Source organism: Cydia splendana, chromosome 12 (assembly GCF_910591565.1).
Source record: "Cydia splendana chromosome 12, ilCydSple1.2, whole genome shotgun sequence".
Classification (NCBI taxonomy): domain Eukaryota; kingdom Metazoa; phylum Arthropoda; class Insecta; order Lepidoptera; family Tortricidae; genus Cydia; species Cydia splendana.
Window position 1 is genome coordinate 19,305,654 of NC_085971.1, and position 26,050 is coordinate 19,331,703.

Genomic DNA, 26,050 nt, shown 5'->3' on the forward strand with positions numbered 1-26,050 from the left:
GGCAATAGATTATAATTAAACAAATGGTGTGTGCTCACATACCCGCAATGTTCGCGAACTTTTGGTAACAAGATCGGCTACGTCAGCCACTTGCGAGCACACCAGCGCCAGCAACGGAGTTGACATCAGTCGCCGTGGCCGAATCGGCCGTGGAGTTATTATTATTAATAGTTTGAGTATTTTAAACGCAATATTCGCGGTATTTTCACGATCACGTTTCGTTCACCGGAGAGCAACTGGTAAATTCCTATAGTAGTTTGTGTTAGAAGGGATCAAAATGATATATTTCCGTCAAGGGCGTACATTTAATACTGAGCGTAATGAGGGATTCAAGTGTTAACGCCCAAGACGAAATAATTTTGATACCGTGTGACACATACTGCTTTTCACATCAACTATGAGGAAAATAAAAAAATCTTAGTGTTGACACAATTATTATATTTCACAATATTATTCAAGCTAAAAAAAGAATGCAAAAAATAACAAAAACAGTGTCCTAGAACAGAAAAGTGCCGCTTTGATCCCCCCTAGCAGGGCGGAAAAGTGCCACTTTGATCCCTCCTAGCGGGGAAGAAAAAGCCCTTTTCCGAATAGGTGATGTGAAAAAAATATTTCTCATGTCATCATTATGACCAAATTTTATGGTGGAACAATTTCCATGTTCTCCTTCTGCCTGTCTGTATGTCTTGTACGGTCAGTGGCCCAACTCAATTACCCAAATTGCCATACTAATTGTATAGAAAAGTAATATACCTACCTTATGTTAGGGAACCGACTGTACCTACGTGTTGGTTTCCCGCCTTTTTTTCTCAAGAGCTTTTTTCACTATTTATACTGACTCCTAATAATTTTATTGATAATGACATAGTTAAAGTCAGTGGAGGATATAATGATAATCAGTAATCACCTGGTCGCCGCGGGGTCATTGGCACACGCATGCGTCTACACATTTAACAGACCAAATCTGAACCTTATTTAAAAGAAATAAAGTCCACAATATCAAGTTACTTGTGCTCGGCTAAATTCGCAAGCCTCTTATCTTTTCCAAATGTTTGCAACTTTATGTGTTATTCGCTAAAATCGAAAATCCCTAGTCTCCTTTAAATGGAGTTACGAGATTTGCGATTTTAGCCGACGTTGTCTATAGCTGTTAGTCGTCACACGGGTGTTATTCGCAAATAGCGATATTATAAAAAAATACGCATAGTAAGCGCACAAGTATACTATGAAGTATGCATACTTTTTTATGTTTCGTTTTAATTACGCTTAGACCGCAAGCAGCAGGCACTTTTTTAGCAAACGTCAACGTGTGGGGTGTGTCACAGTAATTGATAGGCTCTTAAACATAACTTTACTTTTTATAGGTGCCGGCGCCAGAGTTGTCGTCACGACATAGCCCACACAAGCCCTTTTTTGCAATGAGTATCTACTCTAACGATGTAAATGTGTGTGTGTACCTGTGTACTCATTCAATTCATCTCTCAAACGTGACGTTTTTGTTTAAAGAAACGTCACATTTGATACTGACATATCTAATCCATATCGTTTCTAGATCTATTAATTAACTGACGTATCTTAAAGTTCGAATCGGGCCGAAAGGCCCGTTGCGTTCTCGAATGTGTTGGAAATATTAGACTAGCAAAAACTATGACGGGTATCGGTAAATTGAGATTATTGGGCAGTCGATGACCGTTACGTTTGCAAAACTGGTTTAAACTGCGCAGCGTATACGCACATGCGAATGTAAACAAGGCAAATCAACATCACTACGGATGTAAGTATTAAAGATTAAATGTACACTGGCGTTCAAAGTGCATGGAGATGTTTCAACCGTAATATTAAGGCATTACGGTCGACATCTATCCATGCACTTTTGAACGCCACTGTACCTATTAAATTCCTCTTTGTGAGAGTTTAAAATCGAACACTCGAGATATCGTCTAGGTCAGTGGTTCCCAAAGTTGACGGGCTCCGACCCACCTAACAAAAACTAACAAACCGAGACCAAACTCTTGGTCGTCTTCAAAAGGGCGTAAAATATAATTGGTAAGACTCAGATTCCCTAGTAGTTTCAGGGCCCACTCAATGCTCGCGACCCACCAATGGGTCGAGACCCATAGTTTGGGAAATGCTGGTCTAGGTCCTGGACCATCAAAACCGAAACCCGTCGCAGGATAGATGCGTTCGAGATGTGGTGCTGGCGAAGAAGGGTCTCATGGACTGAACGTCGTACAAATGCATCCATTCTCGACGAACTTAGAACGAGGCTCTCCACTGTTTGTTTCCGTGTACTTGGTTTCTTCGGCCATCTGAGCCTGAGCAGGACAGGGCCAGATAGCCTGGAAAAGCTCATTATTACTGGCCGCATGGCAAGGAAGCGTAGAGGGACGCTGGACGTATGGCCACGCGTTGGGCGGACAGAATAACGTCATAGACAAACACCACATTGCAGGCTAACATGCACTGGGCCCAAGACAGCGGCTTGGAGAGCACTGGTGAAAAGTGTCCACATTCGTCACGTCCCTCAGCCATGAGGATACGACAAGGAAGAAGTTAGGTCTAGGTACAATATATTTGTTGCAACTAGCCTCTGCCTGCAGCTCACATGCCACTTCTACTGTGCACCTGACAAAAAGTACGAGCGAAATGCGGATAATAACATAATGACATCATTTAGAAGTCAGAATGTAAGTTTGATTGGCCTCATACTTAAGTAAGTTAATAAATCGCTGGCCCAATATTACAGACAGGGTTCTATCTGCCCGATTCGAACTTTAACACATTCAGTGCCGAAAACCCGACTATCGGGTATTTTATGATTTCGTTCACAGGCCGGACGACCCGTTAGTCGGGATCGTGGTACTACTGCTTTATATGACGAAATTGTTGTGGCCTGGTGCGGACGTCTTGTTTGGCTGGGTGGCAATGAATGTGTTAAGATACGTCAATTAATAGATCTAGAAACGACATGGATTAGATGTGTCAGTGTCAAAACGTTTTTGTTTGAAGAAACGTCACATTTGACCATATCGTTTCTAGATCTATTAATTGACGTATCGTAAAGTTCGAATCGGGCAGCATGTTTCACTTTTATCGAATTGAAATTTGAACATTGTCATAGTGACATTAAGTCGAATTTCAACTATCTTGAAAATTTTACATAGAATCCTGTAATATTGGGCCAGCGAAATGTAACTTTCAGACAGACCGAACGGAAATGTAAACATCTAATAAAAGAAAGTTAATTGTTCTCAGCCGTGAATCGAACCGGGCTAATGCCAAATGATCCAGACGAGCCGCAACTTTCTAAAAATATAAATAATTTATAATCTAATGAGTTCGAATAGTTAGGTAATTTCGTACAATAAGTGTTTCTCACAGGCATTGTTAGTTGACATATCTTTTCCCAGGCCAATTTATTACCTAACCTAAAATGTTGTTATGCGCATAGATTACCTATATTTTTTTTATTAGAGACCGTTCTCAAAATACACAAAAATTGGTGTTTCATACAATAGATTTTCTCTCACTACCCAGTGAGAGACTAGAGAATTAAAGTTTTCAGGAATCACATGGACTATTTTGACGATAGCGACAATTGCATTTGTTATTCTTTTGTATTCGTTTCTCTTTATTTAATTTCTATCATGATAATATGATCCCATTTTCCAGTAACTTCCAAAAATTGCTTCCCAAAAATCAACAATATCTCATCAATAACCACCAACAGTTCAACACCTGTTGAAAGCAGAACCGGTAGTTAGTGGCAGACTTCCAACTCTCAGGTGTTACATATCGAAATGTGACTATTATTTTGAGAATGTGCACTGGTTTTATTATCACTATCACGTTTCATTTCACCTTTATGGATGAGTGTACGCTGCATAAAATAGATACCAAAGAAGAAAGTAGAATCCTCATAGCCACATTAGCCACCAGGGTACGAATCACAGGCTTTGAGGCTAGCATCCTCGACAACGACGTGAAGTTGTGAAAAACTGATAATTGAAGTTGGTGGACAATTTCATACAGATCGGTGAAAAAATAGTAAAACTTTTTTTAAGTGTGACTTTACTTTTTATGGTTCATCTTTCACCTTGAACTGGTCATGTGGGAAAGAGGCGGTTGTATAAAACACCTGGTGAGAGAAAGAGACAGCACTAACCAAGTAGCAGCAGTATCAACGGGTTCTGGAACTGCTCGATATACTTCTTCCACAGCGGATCCTCTTCTTTAACCTGGAACTCGTTGGGGCCGACGAAGTTCATTCGATCGTTCGCCTCCCGCCATGATAGACCGCGGCGGACGTCTACGTGGAGACGGTCGGCTACCTGGTTAAGAGATAGATGAAGTTTAATAAAGATGAAGAACTAAAACGGAATTGGGCAGGACATGTTGCTATAGGCAGTCAGCCATCGCCATCGCAGGTGGCGGTGAATGAGAAATTTAAGCATAAGATTTACGTCACATACATGTGGTACACTTTCATTGATAGAATCTCTCTAACAAGATAAGATAATTCTACAAATATACGCTAGCCAAAATCTAAGCTAATGTAATAAAAATCTATACCGGCATGATAAGGTTTTATCACTGAACCATCTGGTTTCCCATGACACGTACAGATAGTACATAAGTCTGTTTGTTTATAACTTTGAATGCATGCATTTCCCCGGCTAGCCAGTTGAGAATAATTATGCGAATATGCGACTACGACGAGTGGTTTTATACTTTTATACAGAGTGGCCAAAAAATAAGTGCATTCCCGTTGCCGGGGAGGTTTTGGGATTATACTGAGCAACTTTTACTATGGGACCAACCCCGAAGTCAGAAAAAAAATTGGCTGTTTCGTACATTTGGCTCATCCATTTTCTATGGGTGGGTAAATTTCGGGGTTGATCCCATAGTAAAAGTTGCACAGTATAATCCCAACCATGGCAACAGGAATGCACTTATTTTTTGCCCACAGTGTATAAGCAAAAAACTTAGAAAAAGCCCCTTTTATAGTAGTAAAGAGTTTCATATTTGAATTTTGTAACTTCATGTTAGTAGGGTTTGTAGTCTCATTATTTTAGGGGTCATCCTGTGGCGGATTGGCCTTAAGGCCCAGTAGGCCCGGGCCTAGGGCAGCAAGATATTAGGTGCGACAAATTGTGACAAAAAAATCGCTGATGATAACAAGAAATAACTCAAAATGTCGTCAAAATATGATAGGTGCTGAGAAAGGGGCGGCTACAGGGCCTGGGGCCTAGGGCAGCAAAGACTGCAAATCCGCCACTGGGGTCATCCATTAATTACATCACACAAAATTTCGGAGTTTTCAGACTACTTATCTACAACATCCTACTCGTAATACTGCAATATTAAGCTAAGTCACTAATAATCGCCAACATATCTATACGTAAACCCGTTCGCTGTCTTTGTCCTCAGCAATTAAATCCCGCACGTCAGTTTCAGTCATTGACTATCCTCCATAGACTTAGCATGAGGCGCACATTCTGCTTATTTTAACCCTTAAGGCGCGGTGTGTAGTAAAATGCGCTTTTTTGTCACCATATTTACAGACTTTTTCAAGGATTTCATGCATTATTTTCTAGTATGTATAACTTCAGTCCTTGAACTACGTTATTGTTTGTCAGAAACACGACGGCTCATAATTTTCTCGATAGAATCTTAAGTTGAAAACATGCCTAACACTGTCTTAATTTCCTTATGTCAGAAGTACTACGACGAAAATGTATATGAAACTTACTTCAGTCGATAGCTTTTAAGTAAAATTTAAGTAAGTAAATTGCTTATTGCTTGTCCTTTTATCGAAACGTTAATGTTTTCATTCATCATTTGATGAATTCAACATTTTGCTTACTAAATTACACCCTACGCGGCAATACCTTGCGCCCATTCCTCACGCCAGTACGCCCGTGACCCGTGACCACTGTCGGCGTCGGACCTATAGGCCGGGGAACAAACTTTGAATTGTTCGAGAACATCACATTATGTCCTACAGTATATTTGTGTTTGGAATATTATAGAACACTATTGTGTGAATGTATGTGTAAAGTTATCTCAAAAAAATATATTGAGATTTTTCGAAAAAAAAATTTTAAAAATTTAGTTTTTAATAATATGTAAACATTAAATTGTACAGTAGTGATTTTTTATTCAAAGAGCAAAACTAAATATTTTACTCTGTAAGTAAAATATCCCCCACTTTTTTAGTGGTGCATACGTCACGAGCAATAAAAATGTTTAAAATAAATAATTACTATACAACATTAATTAAACACTTGGTGATTTTCCACTATATTGTTACGCCAATTATTTTACTCAATATAAAAAAAAGAAAATCCAGGGGATTTTGCTTTTACTATTTTTTAAACAATTATAACGAATTTTAGCCCACGCGCACTAATTCTACAGTATTTTTTTTTAATGCACCATAAAGCCTGTACTGAATGTTATCACAGCGTCAAAGTATCCCCTATTAATACACTGAGCGTTCGACACAATTGTAAAAATGGTTATCCTTAAATTATTTAAATGATCGGCGCGGGGCGGGAGGGGAGGGGAGGCAATGGCGATAACTCAAAACATGCGACCGCAGAGCAACGCGTCGACTCAGGATGTAGGTATCTTAGGAGTTAGCAAACGCTAGTTATATACAGGGTGGCGAAAAATATGGGCTCCGTTTATTTAGTAGAATTAGTATTGCATTTAACCTTTACCTACTCGATACTACCGGTGCATTATGGATGGCTTTATCCATCTTTATTCAAGTGATAAAATATCTGTCACTTTTCACACACAAAGTGACGGACACCGCTTTATCACGCTGTAAGAACGACCATCTTTGACGATCTGGTTTCGACCGTAATGCAAGCTAGATAAACCTTTTTGTAAATATTGACTTAGAATCCAAGACCTTTAACAAAATGGCTATCATGATAGTCGTTGTCTGGATGTTCTTGGGTGCAGATTTTTAAAACGAGAACTATTTAAAAAAAATATCGGGTGCGGATTTCAAAACTTGTTTCCGAAATTGTCGGAGATGCAGATTTCAAAAATAATGTCCGTTTTGGAATCCAAGATGGCGGTCATGCACTTTTTCATTTAAGTCGTGTTGATACTCTTTACAAATACATATTTAGGGGATGCAAGCTTTTAAAAACAATGTCCGTTTTGGAATCCAAGATACGCAATTTTTCGTAAAAAATCATCATGATCAGACAAAAGTTCTAGTGGCAAAAACGATTGTTTGAGTCTATATAAGAGTATGAGTTTTTTTAGTATTCCGTTATGTTCCTATTAATATTATCTAACATTTTATTACAAAACATTTCGCGTTGTTTTACAATATACCCGTTTTTTATTGGTTGTCCAAAAGACCAAAAGTTGGTTTTCCATAGTAGGACAGATTGTCCCCTTGCAACAGCGCACCATAAAACTTTGTATCATGAAAAAATACTGTTGCGGAATTGATATTAATACACATAATCATTTTTAGGGTTCCGTAGCCAAATGGCAAAAAACGGAACCCTTATATGTAGATTCGTCATGTCTGTCTGTCGGTCCGTCCCCTGTCACAGCCAGTTTTTTCCGAAACTGTAAGAACTATACTGTTGAACCTTGGTACGTAGATGTATTCTGTGAACCGCATTAAGATTTTCACACAAAAATAGAAAAAAAACAATAATTTTTGGGGGTCCCCATACTTAGAACTGAAACTCAAGAAATTTTATTCGGCTTATTATTAACCGGGCAACTAAAATATTAAACAGGAACTTTCATTGGGCATATAATAATATAATTTGGCTGTGCATTAATATTTTAGCGCCAAAAATATATATTAGCCTCAAATATAAGCAGGCAGCAAAATCAAGCCACCCAAAAAAATTATAGGGAACTTGAAGTGATAGGTTGGCGACTAAAATAATAAATTGGCAACTAATATTGTAAAGCGATCATATAATTTAATTGTCATCTAGTTGTTCACACCTAAGTAATCAACTATAGTCATAACTGACCATGTCGTTTCAGCTAGGTAGTATTTTAACACGAAAGCGGCTAAATTTAATGAACTCTTTACACAAAACACCTCAAATTAATTTTCCAAAACGTAATGGTCAGTATACTTAATAGTTGAAATTTCTAATCATGACACGCCTAATGGCCATTATACCATTAGATCTTTAAATATTAAATTACTAATTTTAATAGTTACCACTGTGTTCTACTAGAGTCAACAGATAGGTACGACGACGAGCAAAGCGAGGAGGAGCGTGTTAGGTTGACCGTGTAATGACCAACAAAATATTTTAAAAGAACTTCATTTTTGAAGTAATAGATAGCCGTTTTCTTTTTAAAATATGCTTCATAAATGGTCTCCAATATAATAATTCAGTTGCCAAATAAATACTTGGTACCTGCCTAAAAATAATCAAAAGCTGTAACGGCATTAAAACACAACTCATATTGATATATTTTAAGGCTCCGTTTTTGTTGTCAAACTATTAATTTTAGTACCCATTTCTATTTTTTCAAACTACCCAAATTCGATTAATTAGTTGACCCGTTAAATGCGTGCCATTTTTTTCCATCAAACCCATACGTGTGGGGTATATATGGATAGGTCTTCAATAATGATATTGAGGTTTCTAATATAATTTTTTTCTAAACTGAATAGTTTGCGCGACAGACACTTCCAAAGTGGTAAAATGTGTGTCCCCCCCCCCCCCCCTGTAACTAATAAAATAAGGGAATGATAAAACTAAAAAAAATATATGATGTACATTGCCAAGCAAACTTCCACCGAAAATTGGTTTGAACGAGATCTAGTAAGTCGTTTTTTTTTAATACAACATATATCGTAACACGCAATTTTATTATGTTATTTGCTGCTACGGAACCCTTCATGGGCGAGTCCGGCTCGCACTTAGCCGCTTTTTATGGATATTTAAGTATCATCAATAAAACATACCGATTTGTTGTTTGCATGTAACGGTTTATGAATTTCTTGCGTTTATATTTTGTCCCTTGAATTATCTTCGCCATGCAGGCCACTGGACAACCATAAATTAGTTATAAAATCTAAATATAGATAACGTAGCAAGATACTTGACGACAAGTTCAAATTTCTGATAAGCAGATAGGCCTACCCATTTTGATAACACGAAACTCGCGGCGTCAGTCAGTCGAGTACTGTCGGAGAGTGATGGTGGCTTTATTATAAGTCCATTGAATCACTGGCACAAATACATAAATACTTAACATATTACAATAAATTGTATTGTACCAGATACTATTTTACATATATTTTACCGTAAGGGTGAAATAAACACAAAAAATCTTTAGTATTTATTATACGCCTCAAAGTCACAGATAAGTCCCTCAGACAACTAGTCACTTGGACAACGGAAGTGGTACTCCATAGCAGGGATGTTGCGAATATTCGCATCCGCATCCGCATCCGCGGAACATCCGCATTATTTCAACATCCGCATCTGCATCCGCATCCGCATAAAATCGATGCGGAGCATCCGCATGATGCGGATGTCGGCCAAGTCGGTAACAGGAACGTATTAGCGGCGGTGCCGGCGGCGTAAGTGCTAGGTAATTTCGTCATTATATATAACAAAATCGTCTAGATCCCGAAAAGTCGGCCAAGTTACTGTTTATTAAATAAAACACGCCTATTCTTGCTCAAATACTAAACGTTTCGTTTTTTTAAATAAAAAATGCTAAAAATGTAATATTTGACGTTTTTTAAGTACCAAATCTTGACATCCGCATCCGCATCCGCGGATGTGAGGCTTTAAATATCCGCATCCGCATCCGCGGATGTCAAAAAATCTGCATCCGCAACATCCCTGCTCTATAGGACATTTTGGTTGTCCCTTGGACAAAAACGATGTGATAAGATTTTTTATAGGGTCTGAAACAAATTCAATAAAGTATCAGAAAGCACTAACGTACCTATATTGTTAGTGCTTTCTGATATTTTATTAAATTTGTGTCATTTAAAGAGGGTTCTTTAAGGTTTATTATTAATATTTCCATTGGACAACCAGATATGTCTATGGGACAACTTAGTTGCCCCTAAATTGAAAAATCTTTATTTTTTTTCGTTTTAAATTCGAGCGCAGTTCATATTATTTGTAGCACCAATAACACAATATAAAACAAAGTAGCAGGAGCAATTTTCTTTCATTACTGTAACTATTTCGCGTTTAGATAAAAAGTTCCGATTATGTAAAATAAGAGTTGTCCAGAGGACTATTTTTATAAAGATAAAAAATTATACTGCATTGTTTAATTAATGTAAGTAAAATAATTGATAAACAATAATTGATGTCTAATTTGACTAAAAATACTTTTGGATAGTCCAGGGGACAGGGCAGATTTGGGCTGGTGAATTTTTTTCGTCAATATCACTAAATTCTTAAAGAAACAGCTCTGCTTTATACATAATCATAAACAAGAGATAGATAAATATGGACAATAAGAAAAAAATACATAATTTCATCATGTGGACATTTAAAAGTTGATTCACCCATAAATATGGACAATAACAAAAAAAAAATTCATCATGTGGACATTTAAAAGTTGATTCACCCACCCGCAAAAATTCGAAAATGAGTACCATGACGACTTTTACGAAAATTGCATAGCCGCCATCTTGGTTCCAAAACGAACATTGTTTTTAAGTCTGCATCCCGAAAAAAATTTAAAACATATATTATCACGACTTGTATGAAAAAGTGCAGATGCGCCGTCTTGGTTCCAAAATGAACATTGTTTTTAAAATCTGCATCCTCAAAAAATTTGGAAACAAGTATCATCACGACTTGTATGAAAAAGTACAAGACCGCCATCTTAGATTCCTTAACGGACATTATTTTTGAAATCTGCATCCCCAACAATTTCGGAAATGAGATAAATGACTTTTACGAATAAGTGCATACGGCAGCGGCAGGTATAAAATTTGCAATAGGTAGATTGCGTAGCAGTGGATTGCGATTTCCAATATGGCAGATATTGGATTCCAAAATTGTCATCAATTTTGAAATCTGCACCCTCAAAATTTTCGTAAACGACATTTACGAATATTTACAGAAAAATCCATGAACCTATATATCGCAAATGTTTGTAATATACCGGGTGTTTCGTATACCAGGAGCAATATTGAAATTAAACTGTAGGCTTTACTCCTCAAACTGATTGACATTTGTTCAGGAACTTAAAAATAACTTATCTTTTAGTTTTTATTACACATCAGTTTATTCTCAGATGCAATATATTGCAAATTTTGTTATTTTTAAGGCATGATAAGCAATGTCAAACACTCTGATAGTGATGACAGCGTACATTGAATATATTATTTAATTTGTATGAAAAAAGAGAAAATCTAAAGTTTTCATAATTTTTAAAAGTAGTTAGTCAAAAGGTATATCGTTTGAGGAGTACAATATATGGTTTAATTATTTGCTCGTGTCGTGTTACAGGAAACACCCGGTACATTAAAATAAACGCATATTAATCGGCCGGTCAAGAATGTCATCATGATCATACAAACGGTATCCAAACAACGAAAATATACCCCTCCCTTTTATTCACACACTCACAGCATCGTAACGCGTCGGAACGTGTGCCACTGCCGCGTCACGCACAAAGCCCGGGTTATATAGACTACCACATATAGACCTCGCATTGTTTACTTGCATAACATATGCTCTTTCATGTGACATGCCATGTTGAGGAAGAAAGAGACGCATTTAGCACAACCTTACAAAAACCTCGAAGTGAATTGTCGAAATTAAATATGTATATTATGTATTAAGGTGACAGTCCATTTCCAACGACAGCTGCATTACTGTTCATTTTACTATGGAAATTGACAATAACAGCGACGCGTTCAGTACTAGTAGTGCAGCTGCAGTCAGAAATGAAATGTTACCATTAGCCTGCTAACCGCACTATACTGTTGTGCCCTACATCAACCTATGTTTGTCCCATGATTTAGATTATTATTGATTTTTTCATTACTTAAATACAATAACCGAATTATTCAAGTGCGTAGTCAGGCGATATAGTTTAAGGAGTACCAATATATAATATGTATAAAACCAGAATCGCTTCATATGCTCTATCTAACAGGTACGTTATCTGTTCTACGCATGTCCGCGCAAAAGTGGCGGCGTTTTTAAAATAGCAGTCTCTAATTTATTTGTTATTTATTTTAATTTCTCACAAAGCACTTGTTTTATTTCCAAAATTTTTTTGGTAAAGTGTGTTAAATAAACGGACGATTGTAGAAATATTTTGATCTGGAGTGTACGTTTAAGTAAACTAGTTTTTTACGCAACATAAAACAAAAAATACGTCATAATAAATAGATCTCATTGTATCCCGTTGGTGATAGTTTCCATATAAGTAAAGATTTATATTTTGACCAAATCATCGAATTTTCGAGTTGTGTAGGATTTTCTAAGTTACATTTATATCGATTGTTTTAAAAAAAACTATAGATTGAGCTTATTTTACACAGCTCACAGGAAATTCTCCGGATTTCTTTGTTCTTAATCATGAACTAACTAACGAAATGTAATTTATACATCCTCCCGACTGTACGACTTTGTCGGTATAGCGTTCTAGACATTGACCCTAGGGTCATTAATTTCCTGAAGGGCTCAATTAGGGCGCTCCGGATAATCGTACCGTGGGCATCTGTAAACCCTAAATATTGATTAGAAAAAGCTTTCAGAACTGTAGGAATTGATGCAAGGAAAAATTTTTCTTCACCCGCCTACTATGCTAGTTTAGCGGACGTTTCATAAAATGGGTAATCACAGTATATATATGCAAATATGTTATACACACAATGTTTTTCAACATGCTTACGAAGAAAAGCAAAATAATTCTTAAATACGGTGACATTTCAGACATTCGTCCGTCATATTGTCATAAAGTCAGGTCAGGGCATAAAGTGACCCATTTTTACCCGAGGCAATTTTTAGTATTTAAAATAGTAGACGAGGGTAAAAATGGACATTTATGCCCTTGTTGTACACTCTGCTTTTCACTTCGATTGCGAGGAAAATATACAAAAAATCAAATATTTTAGGTTATTTTAACGTATTTATTCAAGACTAAAGAAAATTGTTCTTGGGCCGGTCGGAGGCGCGGGGCACGCCGATCGGGAGAGCGCCGGTCGGGGGGGCGCCGGCATCGGCAGGGCTGGCAGTTTGTATGGCAGAATTTGGACTTTATTGCTAAGTCAATAAGGGTCGTATTAGATGATTTCACTTTATGCTCTAGAGCATAAAACGCGATTTTATGTCGTCTACGCACGCTGCACTTTTTGAGCATGAGAAGTGAAAACATATTTTAAAAGGCTATAAAATTAATCAAATTGAATAATTTTTAAACATAGATATACAGGATTCAAATATTTTAGACTGGTCATATTTTTCATAATATCGATTTCGACTGGCAAATCGTATTACTTTTTGGCAACCGGGTTTTTTAACCTAATTAGACCCCGCTGAATCCGAATTTGCCGGTTGCTTGATCGAATTCTTGACCGGAAGTGAGATATTTGATATTGAAGGACCCTTTTTTTTAGTTTTTCGTAAATAACTCTTAAACGGTGGCGCATAGCAAAACATATTCTATTACATAAGTAATCTGCATAAAATTGCCTACAAGAAAGTTTTGTACAATTTTTTGCTAGGATCAATATTCAAAGAGATATTAACGCGGGAAATTCAATTATAATCACTTCTAAGGTCCCTTTTTTTAGGTTTTCGTAAATAACTCGTAAACGGTGGCCAATATCAAAAAATGTTGTAAAACGTTAATAATCTACACAAAATTTTGTACAAAAAAGATTCAGTACACTTTTCGCAGGGATCAATATTTAAAAAGATAATAAAGAAGGAAAGTTAATTATAATAAATTCTAAGCTTCCTTGTTTGTATTTTTTCGTTAATAATTTGAAAAGTATGACTCCTTGCAAAAAAAATCTTATACATAAATAACAACTTACCCGCTGCTTTGTCTTTTTAGGGTTCCGTACCCAAAGGGTAAAACGGGACCCTATTACTAAGACTTCGCTGTCCGTCCGTCCGTCCGTCCGTCCGTCCGTCTGTCACCAGGCTGTATCTCACGAACCGTGATATAGACAGTTGAAATTTTCACAGATGATGTATTTCTGTTGCCGCTATAACAACAAATACTAAAAACAGAATAAAATAAAGATTTAAGTGGGGCTCCCATACAGCAAACGTGATTTTTGACCAAAGTTAAGCAACGTCGGGCGTGGTCAGTACTTGGATGGGTGACCGTTTTCTTTTTGCATTTTTTCCGTTTTTTTTTTGCATTATGGTACGGAACCCTTCGTGCGCGAGTCCGACTCGCACTTGCCCGGTTTTTTTTAATATTGATCCTAGCGAAAAGTGTCCTACATGTTTCTTGTAGGAAATTTTATGTTTATTATTTATGTATAAGATTTTTTTTGTTATGCGTCATACTTTTCAAATTATTAACGAAAAAATAAAAACAAGGAACCTTAGAATTTAATATAATTAACTTTCTCTCTTTATTATCTTTTTAAATATTGATCCCTGCTAAAAGTGTACTGAATCTTTTTTGTACAAAATTTTGTGTAGATTATTAACGTTTAACAAGATTTTTTTATATTGGCCACCATTTACGAGTTAATTACGAAAAATTAAAAAAAGGGACCTTCACCCCCCCTCCCCCCTACACCCACAGCACACCCGCTAAGCTCGAGGACATTAAGTATGGTTATCTGGACACCACAAGGTATAACTGTGCCAATTTTCAAAATTATACGAATTATTTCCGCAGATTTTTTTTATTTTCTTGAGCTATTAACTAACTCGAATGTCGAAGTAGAAGTGTTTTTTGTCATTACAATCTTTAAATGCTTGACTTTTACTCGTCAATTCAAAATTAGAAAAATAGTAAGTATTACAGTTAGAGTTATAAATTGTTATAATTCTTTCTTGTGAAGGCAGCTAATTTTATGTACTTATTGGAGCTATGCATAACTCAATAGTCCCACAAATTATCTTAGCTTTGCTAGTATTCTTCCTTATTTTCACTACCTACTTGCCCGAAATTGACTGCTAGAGTTAGACCAAGTCTGCAACGATTTTGATAGCATAGGCAGTGCAAGTGTTATTCATAATTTCATAGAAGATTGACGTTTAAAATAACACTTGCACTGCGTGTGCAATCAAAATCGGTGCAGATTTTTCTTGGTCTAGCTCTATTACATTTTTAATGTCCATTAGTAAGTACTATTTTTTGTCTCATAATAATTTGGTATCATTTGATTAGATTCTCAGTTTGTCGCGGTATACACTTATATTGTATATAATTAATAATTATTTACACTCACCGTCTTACCTACCATTTTTAATTTCATTAAGTACTCATCAAAATTCGAATTTGCTAATAAATCTTATTCAATATTAATTGCCGGAAAAAATCCCGGAACTGACAGTTCAGAATACCGATGTTGTCGTCAGAATAAGGACGTAGACGTGCTGCGCGGGAATGGTGCGGTGCGCCGCGCGGGGCGCCCGCCTGCCCGCTCTACCACGCGTCTGCTTCACCCCCTTGAAAACGTAAAACTCGAGTATAAGAGCGCCTTAACCAATATTCTGAATTGTGTGCCGAATACCGCAATGTAACGAAAATCGCATGCAAGTTCTTGATCCGTCTAAATGGGGCTTAAGATCATAACAGAAACTGCTTAATATACGACTAGGCTAACCTGTTACAGATGTAGTGCATAATTGCTTTCCATCGTATTTTCTCGGACACGTTTGCATTTGTCTTGCTCCTTCAGTCAATCTCAGTACTTTTTGTACCGACTGACTGAAATAGCAAGATACGTTCGTACGTTTCCGTGAAAATACGATGGAAAATAATTACGCACTACATCTGTATTCTATCTAAAGGTTAATGTATACATACTTTATGAATTAATAATTTAACAACTTATGTTTGTTTAAGCTATATGCGACCCTATTTGACTATTGATTCACTTGTAAAACACATGGTATAATAATATACTCCGCCTGGTACTCCATTCCCGTCTTTTCTAGGTCACCTAACTGACACGGGCCTACGTCATCATGCGACAGCGCTATATGATAATATGCGATAGCGCTATATATAGCGGCCATGTTGTTGTGACGTAGGCCCGTGTCACTCTGGGAATGGAAGACCATGTTTTATTAGACTATGGTAAAACATTGACTTTTATCAATAAATATCTTGCATCTTGTATCGTGTAGTGGTCTGTGGTTTCATTAGAGCCAGCAGCTCGTGATATTAATTGTCAATTAGTCGTCCTTTGTCTTGAAGGGTAAAGGTCAGCTCTTGACCTAGACTAGAAGAGGGTTCGGAGCGGAAGTGCCTAGCTGCCTAGATCTATAGGATTCTATACCTTTAAACGAGCAATTCTTGTACATATATTTATTTATATATTTCGGGAATCTCGGAAACGGCTCCAACGATTTAGATAGCTATAAAGCAAATTTCATCGAAAGGTCTAGGTCATCTAGGTCTTATCTCTGGGAAAACGCGCATTTACGCGCATTTTTGAGTTTTTTTATGTTTTCCGAGCAAGGCTCGGTCTCCCAGATATTAGAATTCTATATAGGTCAGGGGTCGTCACAGCAACAGGGTCATGCCAAATGTGACAGTACATGTTAAAGAGATAGGAAAAAGCGTGACAAAGGGGGGAGGGGGAGTCCAAAAATACGAAATTATGTGACGTAATTAATGGATGACGTAGTAGTAGTAGTAGTAAAATACTTTATTGTACAAAAAGAAACATAAAACATGAAAGAACACACATCATTAGTACAAAGGCGAACTTATCCCTTTCAGGGATCTCTTCCAGTTAACCCTTGAGCAATTGAGGGAGAATTGGAGAACGGTAGACATAAAAGCTGTACTAAACGGCATAAAGATAAAATATTTAATATCCTACAAGATAGGTAAACCTATATCCTAATACTATAATTATGTATATACAAAGTATGGGATATGAAATATAACAAACATGCAAACAGCTATATATATTTAAAATATATAATACATATAATACATTATATATGATATAATACATATATACTAAAACTACCTAACCGCATACATCTTTTAGATTCAAGTTCCGTCAGAAAGCCATAACTTTTTTAAATTCGCCTTTAGCGATGCGACCGATTGACACTTTCGAAGAGAAGACGGTAAGGAAGTCCATAATTTGACAGAGTACACAGTAAAAGACTTGTCATAGGATCGGTGTTTGTGTGGCGGGATAGCCAGAGAGAGATCTGCACTGGAACGGAGCCGGTGCCCGCTGCCGTCTGCTAAAAATTTAAATATCTCCGAGATATAAGGGGGAGAAGAGGGAGAGAAAAGGACGTTGAAGAGAAGGGAAAGTACATGAATGTCTCTACGACGCCGAATGGGCAGCCATTTGAGTTGGGAGCGGAAAGATGAAATATGATCAAATTTGCGTAAGCCAAAAATGTATCTGATGCAAACATTTTGCAAACGCTCAAGCTTGTCAAGTAGTGACGTGACGCCTTAGTACAGTCGACGTCAAAGATATATTTACACTTTTGCACCTTACTCCTTTGTAATAAGGCAAAAAATGTAAACATATCTTTGACGTCGACTGTACAAGATAAAGTTGTTATTTACTGAAAACAACACAGGCATTTTGATTTTTCAACGCGACTTTTTTTTTCGATCTGCCTCCGCAGCAAAATACCTAATATATCTCGCTTCGAATGATGGTCCCTATTTCCCTATGACAATTCCTTGAAACTTTTGGTTGGCCTGAATTAAAAAAAAATAACAATTGAAAATACTCATATGTTTTTACCGTATTCTTATTACCTACTTAAATGTTACAATACAATACAAATATTGTTTATTGCACACCTTGATAAAAGAAAACAGAAATACAAGCAGAGGTAAACAACAGGCGGTCTTATCGCCACACATTACATACATTAACATATTTTATTTATTTATTACTATTTATTACTATTCGGAGATCCTGTTAACATGTTGACAGGTTTTATAAATGTGATACAAAAAGCCAATTAAAGGTTCTCACCAGTAAATACAGATTAACAAAGTAGTATACTGTATATGTAAGTACATTACATTTTTTAATAATATAATGTGTTTAAATAATGGTAACATTCCATTTCTAACCGCAGCTGCACTACCGGTACTGAACGCGTCGCTGTCATTGTCAATTTCCATAGTAAAATTGACAGTATTGCTGCTGCAGTTAGAAATAGAATGTCACCATAAGTATGTCTACAAATGCTTGAAGTGACAGCTGCTCCATATAAAAATGAACTGTGATAGTCATATAGGGCCATCATTCCACACGAAAGGTATAATTCTATTTGAGCTTGGCCTTTCTATATAAAATACTATAGGTATCTTGGAAAAGGGGAAGGTGGAGTATAGCTTACCTCCTCCCAGGTGAGGATGGAACCCTCTACGGCGCTGATCCACATGTCGCCGGCGCCGACTCCCACGTCGATCACACGCCGCTCCTCCGGGTTGGAATGCTGCAACAAACACAAAATGTTACATACTTACATATACCATCGCTAACAATCATAACTCTCCATCTGTGGACCTTATGCCGTTTGTAATTTTGTGTTGCTGTTTGTACAAACTACACAGTAAAGGTCTCTGCCCACTACACCGTATCATACCATGACCGTAGTAGGAACGTGTCAGGCAAAAAAATATTCTTTGCATTAAAAAGTATGAGCCTATGCCCACTATAGCCCGTTCCGTCACCGACCATACCATACCCGTCGTGTGCCATGCACGGACTGTCAAAAATTGTCGGCGAGGATATTTTGCCGGTGCCGAAAAGCTCCGTGCACGGTACGCAACGTTGCCAAAACGGTGCGTGCAGGCGGCGAAACGGTGAGCATACGGGCAGGCGTGGCTCACTCCGCGATTTCATCGCTTTGCTACAAGTAGCTAAAAGTACATCCGTTCGGCCCCAATTTTGGGGAAACCCATAAGCCGCGCGTCGCCACCTAGCGGCCATATCTGTGCTGATTGTATAGTGTGAATCAAGCGATCTGAGCTAGTTTACTCAAAGAGTCTCAAGAATACAATACCATTGAGTGGTAAACCACAAATTAGGATAATCCCCTCGTAGTAAAAGCAGATTATAACCGCCTTGAAATGTTAGTATAGATTAAAGACTCTATTTCTTTAAACAATAGACTACAAAATACACTAACTAAATAATGACTAACCCAACTTTTTTTGCATTTAACAACCATCGACACCTGTCGTGGCTAAGGTGCATGTGAGTTTCCAAAAGATTGAATATGATATTATCTTTTTAGACTATTTTAACCCCATTCAACAAGAAATAAGGTTTAGAATTCAATATACATTCAATGTACTTCTAACTTATTTTGTAAGTAAATTGGTTGGCGCCTACGAGAACAAAAGCAGATAATAGGATTGTAATAGGTAGAACAATGCCATTGTTAGTACAGGTAAGAGAACAAGCTCAGTTGAAAGAATTTTATCTATAACAGACGCGTTTTGTTAGAGAGTGAGTCTTCTGTACCTAGTACTATTATTTATTCCGTGATACGGGTTATAACCGCTTATGGTGACCGTTCTAAGCCCGTTATAAACGCGTTGCTATATTTCTTGCTCGCTCTTGTCAGTCTGATAACTATTCGCTCGCTCTTTCTGACGAGTCTTGCTTTCGCGAATAAAACGCGGGAACTAAGGGGATGAAACGCGGATGCTACGGGGTATTATTAGGCGGGTGCTATGGGGATGATACGCGGTTACTACGGGCACTAAACCCGTTATGTACGGATATGAAACAATGTGGACACGGTGTAGTGGGCATAGTAGTCCGTATCGCGTTACATTCCGTGCCTGATACGTTCACAGCACGGTCACGATATGATACGGTGTAGTGGGCAAAGAGGGCGTCCGCTAAGGGCGTCCGCTAGCTGGCGCGGGAGCATGCACGCGGGTGGCATTGTAGGTAAAATCCATGTAAAATCCTTCGCACGCGTCCGCTAGCTTTGCTCATACCACGCTCATACGTTCGTTAATCCGCTCACCCGCTCCGTAAAACCTCTAGCACACGAATCGCTATTATCACTATGACAAGGTACGAAATGGTACTGAAACTAAAGACGTGCGCGCCGGTCGAAAAAAATCAGGCGGCGGCGCGCCACGAAAAAATCCACGGCGGCGGCGTAACGCCGGCGGCGTGGGATTTTTCAACTTTTCAAGATTAAGACGTATAATGAAAAGTTACGCTTAACCCTTAAGGGGCTACCCCACGCCAATGACCTTCGATCTGTATCCCTTAGTTTTCTAATGTTTTTTGTACCTTATTATATTAACAGCAAGGCTTTAAACAATATAGTATCCCATATTTACTTCAAAGTTCATTGTCTTCGAGATATTTGGCATCTAAGTTGAACAATTTTAGGCTAAAAAACTGGTTTGCTGGCCATAACTTTTGTGTTAATTAGTTTAAAATTAAAACCCTGGACATCTTTTTCGAGACGTCAAAGACGAACCCAAATATGTAGATTTCGTACATGTAAGATCACCGCAAACTAGATACGAAAAAAGTGTTTTTTAGACAATGTTTAAAAAATTCATAAAAAAATAAGTACTTATTCATTTTTTTCAAAATCCGGTGTAAAACTGGAGATAAAAGATTGAAAAACCGATAACCGTTTGTCTTATAATTCTATATGTAGTGCAAAAAAAGGAGATACGATTCAAAACTTGTCAAAAATGTATGAAAACCTCGGGTAGCTCCTTAACAAGGGAAATAAAGTATAATAAACAACGCCTATAAATGTAGATACTTATTTCAGCAGTTGTCCATCAATCTAGATTATGAGTTCTTTGTATCGACTCTGGCGCTTTGATGTTACAATGTTGGGAAAGTAAGAGGTTTTCTTGTAGTTACGAGATGGGTACGGCATTCTCGAGACAGTTTACTACGCGGCCGTAAGGTGAGCTATAAATAGTCAGACTTAACCAGACATCGTAAAATAATCAATCTAACCTCGACAAGGGAAAAAAATCTCAAAAAACTGTGTTAGTATAATTTTTTTGGTGTTATTATCTTATTATGTGGTTGTTTATTGTAAAAAAATCATGAAAAAAATATATTTATAATAGTTTCGAAAAAAACATACGTATGTTAAATATGTTGGATGTTGCCAGGTTCGGTGTAAATAAAAAGATACGCCGCATAATGAAAAGACGTCCAGTATTTTGGATACATAGAGTACTTTATGTGCATAAGGTTTTTTTTTGTCAAATTCATGTTTTTTTAATAAATATAGAATAATTGCATTTTTTAATTACAAATACACTTACTGATAATGTCAACTTATGTTATGAATATGAATTAATTTCAAACCTATTATTTTTATATTTTTCCAAAAACTTTATAGCTGGTAAAATTTTACCGTCATTTATCAAACTTAGCGGGGTATCGTAGGAGGACTAGGAGGCAGCAACATCTGAGCAATGGTTCTTACAATAATGCATGCAATTTTATCAACATTTTCGTAAGAAATTTCTCAAATGAAATCGGGTCTGTCTCTTGATGTCTTGATGAACGCACAGGAAAAAAAAATCCGTAAAAATATTTTTTTATCTATTTGGTTCATTCGTTCATTACGTTGTAAACCGACAAGTAATTAATTTTTAAAACGTTTTGAAACACCTAACATACCTCTGTTTAATTTATTTACCATAAGAACTACCAGAAAATTTGATAATTTTACTCTTGGCATACTTGGCAATGTCCAACATACTGGACTTAGCAAAAGTGCCGTGTTATCGACAACGGTTAAAACACTGGACATTATACTTTGTAAATGTGTTTTACCCATACATACAACACATTTTTATGTAAATCATACTGCCACATAAGAAATAGTTAGTATTGTGTTGGTGCGACATAAAATTGTAGAAAATAAATTATACAATAACCAAAAAAATTCCGTACTAAATTATTGCCAAGTAAGTAAGTATTTTACATCAAAAATGTAAGAGTTACGTAGGAAGTGGCGCCCGCAATAATTTTCAACTATTTCTTATCGGTCTATAACCTATTACATATTTTAACGCTGCATAATACTGTCTTATAAAAAAATATTCGGCGCGAATTTTAGACTACCGGCGGCGGCGCGCTGACTCTCTATGGCGGCGGCGCGCCGCGGCGGCGCGCACGTCTAAACTAAATTCCTTGACCGTACGAATACGAAATCAACTTCGCTCGCGCTGTCAATAAACCCAACATATCAGCCAGCTAATAGCGTGAAACGATTTCCATTCATCCATTAGTTACGCTCATTCATTATCACAATCACTATGATATCTGAAGAAAAGGAAAGGAAATTGGTGCGATTGTTGTGCCACAGTTAGACTCATTCATAGATAAATATACATAAATATTCCTATTAACCTTTTAACCGCCGTAATATATAAGATACAAAATCGGACTCATTTCGCCGCGGTCTGATAAATAAGACAAAACTTCGTGTAACTTCGTACCGCCGGCGACTCGAGCACGGTCGATGAATATTTAATTAATAATTTAATATTTATATTACAGGTGGTCTTGTCATAAGGTCAGCATCCGTACCACTTACCATGATTAATGCTGGTGATGAGGGATCACCTACACGTACAGCGATGTTACGCACACGAATTCGAGCCTAACGCCACAACGCGATTGGTTGATGAGTTCGCATCACGCGCGCGATTGGTCGCAACTAGTTGCGTTAGACTGCACGATTGGCACGAATTCGTGAGTGACACCGCTGAAGCTGAACTAGCACCATTCTTAGTCTTTAGATATGTCAATGACTAAACTATAACCCGCGCGAGATGCACTGTGATGCGAGTGACTTTACGGAATCGCTAGCGACAACAGTTTCCTGAAATTCATGGTAAGGGTACCTGTTAAAGAAAACGAAAGGAAATTGACGCAATTATTGTCTCCAATTAGACTCATTTATAACTAATTGAAAGGAGTTATCTGATATAAAACAGGATTGTATGTACCAGATAACTGTATAATATGTACAATTTATATCCCAAAAGTGGATACGACGTAAAACACAATGTTTCTTTTACCACTTGCGAGGAAGTTTTTAGTATAGGCCAATTAGCATTTTGCAATTTTTTTTAAATTAAATATAGGCCGGATCTCACACATTTACCTATCAACTCTTTGTACGTAAATTTACGGTAATTGATACATGAATTACGTGACTGAAAAATTATGTAGTAACAAGATGCTATTGTGATAGGTAATTTGAGCTCTTTGTTACAGTAATAAAGTATACACATAACGATGAAATTGGACTCTAATTGAAATATGTTCTCATAACAAGCAGACATTTATCAATCGGGTTGATAACCACTGCTAATTGTTCACTACACTGCTTTAGAATGTAATATTGTCTCAGTCATCATCATCATTCTAGCCTTCAGTCGCCCACTGCCGAGCCTCTCTTCGTGCGCCACTTATCCCGGTCCTGGGCTAGTCTCATCCAAAAGTGCCCCGCGATTTTCCGAATGTCATCCACCCAACGAGCCAACGGACGCCAGGCGCTTCTTTCATGCGAAAGCGGCCACCAATCCGTCAACATTCTGGTCCACCTGCCATCACTCTGCCTAGCAACATGTCCCGCCCAACTCCATTTAAGCTTGGTGACGACGTCACCCACCGATCTCAGTAATAATCGTATTATTTTTTATATACAATAAATTAAAACTAACCTACAAATGACACATTTTATGTTGCCACGATTATAATTAAATTATACCTTATACATATAATTCAGTAAGCTCGTCACGACAATATCAAATATAATTTATAGTGATATCATGAAGTGACAGTAAAGAAAACGTTTATGCGCGCTTTTTAGGGTTCCGTACACAAAGGGTAAAAAAAACGGGACTATATTACTAAGACTCCTCTGTCCGTCGGTGTCTCCATCTGTCTGTCACCAGGCTGTATCTCATGAACCGTGATAGCTAGACAGTTGAAATTTTCACAGATGATGTATTTCTGTTGCCCCTATAACAACAAATACTACAAAGTGGGCGAGTCCGACTCACACTTGGCCGGTTTTTTTATTGAGATGTTAACGACCGCAAATGCTTGCAAAGTGTAGCCAGAGTAAATTTAAAATGAGTAGTCTATCTTCAATTCAAACATTCTACCTTTGCATAATGTTACGGGACTTACGGGTACGCAAACGATGTTACAAATACCGACATATTGTATTATTGTCTGGCAAATCCAATTTGTCAGTAGGTAAATAAGAAGAAAACAAAACTATACTCATCCCTTTTTTGGGTGCTAGTACTAGCGTAAGACAAAGACAGTATGATTTGCTATATCTATGTTTAAAATAAATGAGCAATTCTTTTTTATTTATATATATACAGGGTGAAATTTAAATCACTGGCCATATTCATTCCAGGCACTAGGTTACACTTAAGGAATCTATTTAGCGAAAAAAAAGAGTACATTTTTTTTTTAATTTTAATTTTTCAATTTTTAAATACTTTCCACGAGTCGTGGTCACCCTATTACCACAAATGTAAACAAACCTAATAGTAGGTTTTAACAACAACATCAGCAAAACCCTTATCTGACCTTCACTAAACCTTATAATCGTTGCAATAGGGTCCACCTAGTTAGTGTTGGCGATGGTAGGCAGGTTTATCAATTTCGAGGGTAGTCTAAACCATTCCGCGCTAGCGGTAAACATAACGGTTAGCATAAATGATTAGTCACTCGCCAACCTTAAAATAATAATCGCGCGCGTACTAAGGTTTAAAAAAATGTTTTCGAACCGGGAATATTAGGAAATGGTACGGTGTTATTTATTAAGTGGTGAGTGTTTACGTGGTGCACAAAGATTATACGAAATGGAATCCGTTCCACGCCTTCGCAGACAAGGATTGAATCCAAGAGTACCATCTCGTGGGACTTTCGTTAATTGCGTCGACTTTTAATCAAATGTAAGTACATAAGATGATTCAATTTTTTAAATACGCCTGAATGCAAAGATTCCTGACCTAGTTTTTACTCATTGTTTTTAAGCCACGGACGTTTTGTTAATAATCATTAGTCAGAAATAATATTTTAGATTAAAAATGGGTTCCCTTTGCATTTTGACGGATCTAAGCCCGTTAAAGTATGAAGGAAAAATTAGCAACTTATGTAGGTAAGCGTCTTATCTCGCTGCAATAGGGTTCATAATTGGTGACGCTATTGCAAACAGCGGGAGGGGCGGGGTGTCAATGACCTTAACTGATAAGAGAGAAGCGGGTGTAGTGGGTAGTTGTCGGTTCACCATAACGTACGAGGTTTTTAGGACAACTTGATGATGAGTTATTTCGAAAAAAATGTACTGAGCGGTATTAAAAGAAAAAACACGTGTTTAATATTTTTTCGAGTTCTTTCGGGTGTTTCAATTTGGCCAGTGAATTAAATTTCACCCTGTATATTTCGGGGATCTCGGAAACGGCTCTAACGTTTTGGATGAAATTTGCTTTATCCTCCTAAGACCCAGAATCATTTTTACAGTTTTGAATTTGGAACCCTCTTTTAGTCCATTATAGTTCAAAAATCGATTTTAATTTATTCTTTTTAAAGGAACTCAGGACTTAGGAGGATATGGGGGTTTTCGGGGGCGATAAATCGATCTAGCTAGGTGTTATCTCTGGGAAAACGCGCATTTAAATATTTTTATGTTTTCCGAGCAAAGCTCGGTCTCCCAGATATTATGTTTGAAACGAGACAGCCCCTGGCCAAACATGATTACCATTTCGTTGATTTCGTTCGCTACGGCGCAAACGATTGGCATCCTGGCTAAGCCCTCTGGGGCCGGTTTCTCAAAAGCTTGTAATACAATGTAATACAAGCGGA

General features: G+C 37.3%; 1 protein-coding gene and 1 long non-coding RNA gene across 2 annotated transcripts in view; both read right to left on the minus strand.

Annotated features, from left to right (window-relative positions):
- Window positions 1–26,050, minus strand: part of LOC134795743 (uncharacterized) — a 147,379-nt gene that overhangs the window by 86,733 nt on the left and 34,596 nt on the right. The gene's annotated exons all lie outside the window — the stretch shown is intronic.
- Window positions 1–26,050, minus strand: part of LOC134795724 (calcium-transporting ATPase type 2C member 1) — a 115,247-nt gene that overhangs the window by 83,735 nt on the left and 5,462 nt on the right. Inside the window, exons 2-3 of the mRNA XM_063767674.1 lie at window positions 18,537–18,635; window positions 4,166–4,331 (exon numbers count right to left, since the gene is read on the minus strand). Of these exons, the coding sequence (XP_063623744.1) occupies window positions 4,166–4,331; window positions 18,537–18,635 (265 nt within the window). The remainder of the gene's footprint in view (window positions 1–4,165; window positions 4,332–18,536; window positions 18,636–26,050) is intronic.